The 7927-nt window shown below is 39.3% G+C and overlaps 1 protein-coding gene across 1 annotated transcript in view; it reads right to left on the bottom strand.

Moving 5' to 3' along the window:
* Nucleotides 1-293: 293 nt before the first annotated feature.
* Nucleotides 294-7927, bottom strand: part of LRRC37B (leucine rich repeat containing 37B) — a 9304-nt gene continuing 1670 nt past the window's right edge. Inside the window, exons 2-6 of the mRNA XM_032399645.1 lie at nucleotides 7460-7919; nucleotides 6039-6159; nucleotides 2077-2148; nucleotides 1325-1405; nucleotides 294-584 (exon numbers count right to left, since the gene is read on the bottom strand). Of these exons, the coding sequence (XP_032255536.1) occupies nucleotides 569-584; nucleotides 1325-1405; nucleotides 2077-2148; nucleotides 6039-6159; nucleotides 7460-7919 (750 nt within the window). The 3' untranslated portion in view covers nucleotides 294-568. The remainder of the gene's footprint in view (nucleotides 585-1324; nucleotides 1406-2076; nucleotides 2149-6038; nucleotides 6160-7459; nucleotides 7920-7927) is intronic.

Raw genomic sequence — 7927 nt, 5'->3', positions numbered from 1 at the left:
CCTGTCCCGTTCTTCTTTGCACCCTCAGTACTTAGTACAGTGTCAACATATGGTGGGCATGGCACTCAGTGAATGTTTTTCAGTGAATCCATTAATTTTTATCAACTGATTCCCCCCGATTTCTTCCTATGTTGCCCACCTAACTATAATGAAATGCAGACTCTCGTAAGAGACTCTTGGTGTTAGAGAGTGCTTAGTAAAGGTGGTGAGTCTGAGACGGTATACCTCTTGGTGGAGAAACCCAATGAGCCTGTTCTCTGGTGTGCTGGCAAAACAAAAAACTGACCCTGAGGACTCCTTCCCCAAGTGAGGCATCAGCAAATTAATGAGAGGAGAGAGGAGGCCACTGCAGATGGACATCGGCGGCAACAGTTACTCAGCTCCAGACACACCCTCAACACCTTCATCTATTCTAAAATAAACTGTGTGAAATTGTATTTCTGAACCACGAGACAGGTAAGATAGTCTTTTCCAAAGTCAGGGTTAGAGGAGGATCTTCACCTTGTGTCTAAAATCCCACTCAGGCCATTGAACATACCCACTTATGACTTGCTATGTCACAGAGAAATCACGGAATTTTCCAGCTGAAAGGGAATAACACGCTTCTTACTGAAGAACAGCCAGGAAAGAACGCATATGAAATTAGGCTACAGCAATGTATTTTCTTCATGAACGTTTTTCACACTCCAACTTAGCAGAAACACATCTTTTTCCATACCTCCATACCTTTCCATACCTTGCTATTGCCCCCAGATCATTTACTTCAGAGGTATATACTTTTTGCTCCGGGTGACTGGGGAGAGAAGTGTCCTGTGGTAAGTTTTCAGGAGTTCTTTCTGCTTTACCATTTAAAAGAAGCTGATGGCTGAGGAAGGACACACACTTTTGCTCCCTGGAGAACTCTGTGCTAAACTTAGTTCTTTGAAGCTTTTTTTGCATGTATTGAAGCAGTTAGGAACTTTGCACATGAGCAGGAATCAAAGTTAAATTCAAAAGTGGAATTTCAAGGACCACGCACCTATTGGAGAAGCATCATTGTCCTGGAGTCCCAGGATAATGCTGATTTGGGTGTTATTTGCTTGGGGTCTTTTATTGCCCGCACCAAAGCTGAGTACTAGAGAAAGCAGAGTGTGCCATTTATGAGACAGACAAGTCTCTTGGCCTCTTTGTACCTTAGTTTCCTCATTTGAAAAAATGAATAGATTTTAAGACATACTTTTCAGAGTTCATACTAGGCTTATTATACCCACCGAACCAATAACTGTATGATGTTTTTACACATCGTTATTGTTTTTTACATGTATTCATTTTCTATTTCACTTACACTTTGTGTAAAAACTGCATTCCATGCCAGGCCTGAAATGTTCCAAAGCTCAGTTCCGTGAGTAAATTGCAACCAAGATTTCTAAAAAAAAAAAAAAGACACAAGCAAAAGAAGAACAAAAGATATTCTTTCAGAACATTTATCCTTTGGCAGTGATTCCAATTTATATATGATGAAGCATAACCTCAATACTCTCTCCATACACTGAAGAAATCTCACTATGGAAGATACTTACTTTTTGAAAAAAACTTGCACGAAAGATTTATACTTTCATGTTTATACATGTGGTGCATTAGATACAAATCAGTCAGTGTTCTATAAATACTTGTGTCAAGTAATCTTTATTTCTCTAGAAAAATGTTTCACAACATCAGCATTATTGACATCTATGGTTGGATCGTCTTTGTTAGGAGGGGCGGTCCTGCGCACTGTGGGGTGTTTAGCAGCCTCTGCCCACTAGATGCCAGTAGTTCATCTACAGTCTGACAACCATAAACGTTTCCAGACAGTGCCAAATGTCACCCGGGTGCAAAATGACCCCGGTTGAGAACCACTGCTCTAGAATGATTCAGTCTGATCTATATAAAATTCTCACACTAATCTTTGCTACAGACAGAAAAGATTTGCTACATAATTTTAGTAGCTTTCTACTAATAAAATTTCAATCATATTTCAAAATGATTATAACAAAGAGGCTTACAATTAAGTTTAACAAAAATTCCAAGTATAATGAAATTATATTTGTAACTTACATAAACTGCAAAAAAGGTAGTGCTTCAAATGTACGTCTTTCAATAAATTGTATTTTATTGCAGGATAAATCTCTAGAAGAAGTAAAAGGAAAATATTGCCTCAATTATCTATTAGATATCTAATGAGTAGGATGATAGTATTGAATAAGTAGCTTTTGCCTAAACTCTGAATCTCAGGAATTGTTTTTTGAACCTTCCAGAGCCCCTAACTCTACTTACTCTGTCCTCACCTCTCTTAAAAGAGTCTCACCTTCAAGATCTTCATAAATAAAATCCACAACTATAGATCTTGATAGATCTTGGAAGGAATCTCTCCTGAGAGCAGGAGAATTGATTAGAGGATCTTTTGGGGTCTCATCAATTTCTAGATTATGAGGTCAAAGTTTTTATCTCCACATACAATTATAAATTCTTTTTTCAAAAGATTTATTTATTTATTTATTTCAGAGAAAGAGAGTGAGCGAGCGAGCGAGAGAGAGCACAAGTAGGAGGGGCAGAGGGAGAGGGAGAGAGAATCCCAAGCAGACCCCGCACTGAGCACAGAGCCCAATGCGGGGCTCCATTTCGGGACCCTGAGATCATGACCTGAGCTGAAACCAAGAGTCAGATGCTCAACCAATTGTGCCACCCAGGCGCCCCTATAATTATAATTTCTAATATTAAAAGGGATATTCTCACATTAGCACAACTTCTTGGTTTAGTTCTATTTTTCTAGGCCAATTCAATAGCAGAAGAAATAAAAGATATCCTTTCATTTAACTTGAAAGGAAATCACTCCTCTAATCAATACATAACTTTGAACTAACTCAGAATTATATTATCATATTAATAGAAATTCATTTTTGGTCACACACTGCCTTAATAGTCCATGAATTTATTAAGTGCTTCAGTTGCAGGTAGTGAGACAACAATAAAAACCACATGGTACTGGATTTTTATTTGAAAACACCCATTCTTGATTATAGTTGACCCTCTTACTTCCACTCATCCCAGCTTAGTTCCTCACTTTCCACCTAGTCTTCTGATGGCCATTGCCATATCCAGTCTCTCCCTTTCTGATCCATCCTACACACAGTTACCAGATTAATTCTCCCGAAGTGGTTCTCGAATACCAGCATCACTTGGGAACTTAATCAAGATGCAAATTCTCAGCCCTACTGTGGACTGAGTAGTCTGTAATCAGTAACTGTGTTCTGACAAGCCCTTCAGGTGACTCTGCTGTAGGCTAAAGTCTGTCCTGGAGCACTGCTGTGATAACCCAGTAGCTTGGCATGCTATCCATGGCCTTCAAAATCCTAGAAGATCTGGCTCCAACCTCCTACTCTACAGGTACAAGATATTCCTGCATTTTGCCTTTCTCCCATTCTCCTTTGCAAGCTTATTCTTCCCAAGATGTCCGTCTGATGATACCCAATAGCTCTTCAAGGTCCTGTTCTAACAGCATTGCTCTAGTAGCTTCCCTGATCCAACGTGAAGTCTTTTTTCCCTCATCTGTGTTCCAAAAACAACTTCTATCTCTCATTGCCCATATCCATTTCTCCTTCTCCTTCTCCTCCTCCTCCTCCTCCTCCTTCTTTTTAAAAAAATTTTTAAGTAGGCTCCATGCTCAACCTGGGGCTTGAACTCATGATCCCAAGATCAAGAGTCACATGCTCTACCGACTCAGCCAGGCAGGCACCCCAATTTCTTTTTAATATACTTATTTTGGCATCCCATGTCCACTGAGCATAAACTCCTTGAAACTATGGACTAGTTGTGTTCATCTGCATTGCCTACCATGTTTAAAACTGACACAGGGACATAAAATAAACTCAAATATTTATAAAATAAACAAATAGCTGGGTAATGAGTAGCAGAAGCAAAATGACTGTTTTAAAAGAAATGTAGTTTTATGACTTTATGGCTCCCTCTTCTGCACCTCTCCGGCACCTTGTCCGCTTAGTGCTTTACACATTATGGCTTGAGCTTCTGTTTATTTTCCTTGTGAGATCATGAGTTCCTACAAGGGTCAGAAGCCTGTGTTAACCATCTGTGAGCCTATGATACTGGGCACAGTGCCTGTCATATTAGCTTTTGATTGACATTTTTTTAAATGAATGAGAATACTTCAGCTAACATGAAGTAATTGGTTTACAAAGTATTTCACAGTAGAAGTAATGAAGGACCGAATCCATCGAGCAGTTTATCTCATTTGTTTTTTTCCAAACTGTGTTTGTAAGGTTTGGAGTCCAGATGGCAGAGGTATCCAAGAAGACCAATACAAGAGTGGCTGTTTCCTAAGACTTGGAAGGTTTGATCATTTAAAAGACTATTCTTAATATCATATCAGGCTCTTTTTACCCACTACCCTTAAACCTTCTACATTTACAAGAAGAATCTATTTGCTAAAGAGCATCATTAATAAGGATTAATGACGTACACAGCTCTGGATGCCATGGACAAAGAAGAAAAATTGAACCAGGCATCTGGGTGGCTCAGTTGGTTAAGCGTCTGACTACGGCTCAGGTCATGATCCCGGGGTCCTGGGATTGCGTTGTCCCGCATCAGGCTCCCTGCTCAGTGGGGAGTCCTCTCCCCTTGCTCCTCCCCCCTGCTCATGCTCTCTCTCTCACTGTCAAACAAATAAATAAAATCTTTTTAAAAAATTAAAAGAAGAATAAAAATTGAACCTTCGTAACAAAGAATATAGTATCCCTGTATGTCTAAATCCATAGAAATACCATGCAAGCATTTCCTCCTTTACAATGAGGCTGGAGAGATTTTATTTTGTAATTTGTGAAGTTAGGGGCATTTCTGATATGTTTCTTTAGCGTAAACATTTCTAACTATACCACTTAACCATCATTTTATTTTATTTTTAAAGATTTTATTTATTTATTTTTGAGAGAGAGAATGGATGAACGCACAAGCTGAGGTAGCGGCAGGCAGAGGGAGAAGCAGGCTCCCCGCTGAGCAAGGAGCTCGATAGGGACTCGATCTCAGGGTCCTGGGATCATGACCTGAGCCGAAGGCAGATGCTTAACCGACTGAGCCACCCAGGAGCCCCTTATTTTACTTTTTTTTAAAAAGAGGTTATTTTTCTCAAGTAATCTCTATACCCAATGTGGGTTTTGAACCTACAACCCCGAGATCCAGAGTCGCTTGCTCCACCAACTGAGCCAGCCAGGCACCCCTTAACCATCATTTTAAACATCTATTTTTAATATTGGTATAAGAATTCCCACACTGAAATCCTTAATCTGTTCTCTTGGTAACTTAATATGTACTTGATCATACTGCTTACATAATTTACCTGCTTAGTTAAATATTTAATATTTAAATATTTAATTGCGCTTAATTTTTAAAAAAATTCTGCGTTAATGGCATTCAAATTAATCTAAGTGTTCTATATTTTCTTGTCCTGTAGGTGATAATTTGAGGTTAACTTTAATTCCTCTCATTTTATTAAACCAACTTTTAAAACCTTTTCTGTAAAAGCCAGATAGTAAATATTTTGGGCTTTGCAGGCCACATGCCGTTTCTGTTGCATATTCTTCTCTTCCTCTTCTTTTCTCTTTTATAGCCCTTTAAGAATGTAAAAATCATTCTTAACTCATAGGCTGTATAAAGACAGCCCATGGGCGGGATTTGATCCATGAGCCATAAACTAAATATAAATGTAAGCAGATGGTATATGAACACGTAGGAAACAAGGTACATATGGGTGTCCATAATTGCTCAGACCTCATTACCCCTTTTGCTCTATAACTGTAGGGTCTTTTTCTGTCTATATCTTGTATATAAAATTTAAAAAACTGAAAACGCATAGAAGACATTTAATGCTAGAGATGGGTTGGGGCCCTACAGACTTACAGAACTGTAGAATTTTATTGTTAGAAGAAATTGTCGCGATTATCTAATTTGAACCCCATATTTATTTTATAGATAACTAAAAAGTCATAATAAATGATTAATTAACTTACAAATACTGGAGGGATAGTAGGCCTTGAAATGAGTCCTTATGTAATTCGGTCAAATTATTTTCACTGAGAATTCTGAAAAATGAAAAGGTTATTTTTGCATCAAAATGCAAAATAACTACAACTATTTACTACCTAGGATTAACTTCCATATGGGAGGGGAAACTTGGGTAATGGTGCCCCGTAAATACACTAATTCTTATTTAATTTAGGAGTACTGATCTCTGCTCTGTTTCCATTCAAATCCTTCTTTTCATGTACTCCTTTGTGTCCATCTCTCTCCATCTCTCTCTCCCTCTCTCTCTCTCTCTCTGTCATACACACACACACACCCCTATCTACTCTTTGCACCAAAATGCATATTTAATGCCTACTCTCTGGATCACAAAGTCTCTGCTAGAACCCAGCTCTGGGTGCCAACAACCCTGGCAGAACTGCCATTTCCTCCTCTCTTTTCCCAAATTCTATTCGGAAGCCCCATACACAACTATAGCAGTGTGGCAGAGAAAGCCGTTCGTTTTTTTTTCTCCCCGACTAAAAACTATTTTTGAGAACTAAAACAATGTTCATTAATAAATGTTCAGTTTAATAATTATCAAGCAAATACCCATGTAACACCATTCATGTCAAGAAAAAGCCCTGCCTGCATCCCAGAAGCCCCCAGTGTGCCCCTTCCAATCACAACCCTCTCTCTGATTCCCCAGAAGTAACCACTATGCTGACTTTAATAACAATTTCCTTGCTTTTCGGTTTTTTTTATTTTTTTAAAGATTTATTAATTTGAAAGAGAGAGGGAGGGGCAGAGGGAGAGGGAGAGAGAGAATCTCTAGCAGACTCTCCACAGAGTGGGGAGTTGAAATCTCAATTTGGCTACTAATTTTTTTTATCAGAAATACTTGACTGTATTTAGATTTCATAAAATTTACAGTTGAAAAGCTAACATCACATACCCACATTGTTGCAAACATATTTAAACATTTTCTAATAACTGTTGAGTATCAGTTTTTGAATTTAAATTTTAAAATAATTGAAATTAAACATTCAGCTCCTCAGTCACACTAGCTACTCCCAAGTATTCAGTAGCCACATGTAGCAAGACATGCAATACTAGGCATTGAAATGAACCAACCTCAGCTACATGCAACAATATAATGAATTTACAAGATAATGTTGAATGAAAGAAGCAACATAGAAAATAATACATATAATATGATTCCATTTATATAGAGTTAGAGTTCAATTACAAAGAGGCCTGTCCCACGACCCTGAGATCATGACCTGAGCCCAAGTCAAGAGTTGGATGCTTAACCAACTGAGCCACCCAGGCACCCCTAATTTCCTCTCTTTTTAAATGTAGTTTTACCTATCATATGGCAGCTGTAAACAACATAAGTTAGTTTTGCCTCTTCTTGAACTCTAACTCTAAGTTGGATAGTGGCTTATAGGTTGACTTATCACCTCATCACTTACTGAAGTTTGAAATAGATACTCCATAGGAAACTCTGGAACTAGAGTTGGGGCCTCCTGTTGGACTGGACTAGGTCCAGCCTCCTCGGGGCGCTCTGCAGGCCGAGCCGGGGCCTCCAGCTGGACTGGGGTGGGCCCAGCCTCCTCGGGGCGCTCTACAAGCTGAGCTGGGGCCTCCTGCTGGATTGGAGAAGGCTGAGCCTCCTCGGTGCGCTCTGGAGGCTGAGTTAGAGTTACAGTAAGTACCAGATCCACAGGTTTAACAGTGACATTGAAGTTTGGCCACTGAGCTTCATTCTTACTTGGAGATGGCACATTCACCTCATGTGCTATTGGTTGAGGTACCATCTCCTTAGATGGCTCTGGAGGTTGAGCTGGGGCCTCCTGAGGGGTCGAAGGTTCTACTTCCTCAGGGGCCTCTGTCG

Source organism: Phoca vitulina, unplaced genomic scaffold, assembly GCF_004348235.1.
Source record: "Phoca vitulina isolate PV1807 unplaced genomic scaffold, GSC_HSeal_1.0 scaffold643, whole genome shotgun sequence".
NCBI classification, from domain to species: domain Eukaryota; kingdom Metazoa; phylum Chordata; class Mammalia; order Carnivora; family Phocidae; genus Phoca; species Phoca vitulina.
The sequence above is the reverse complement of the archived record's forward strand: the minus strand, read 5'-3'. Positions and strand labels throughout refer to the sequence as shown.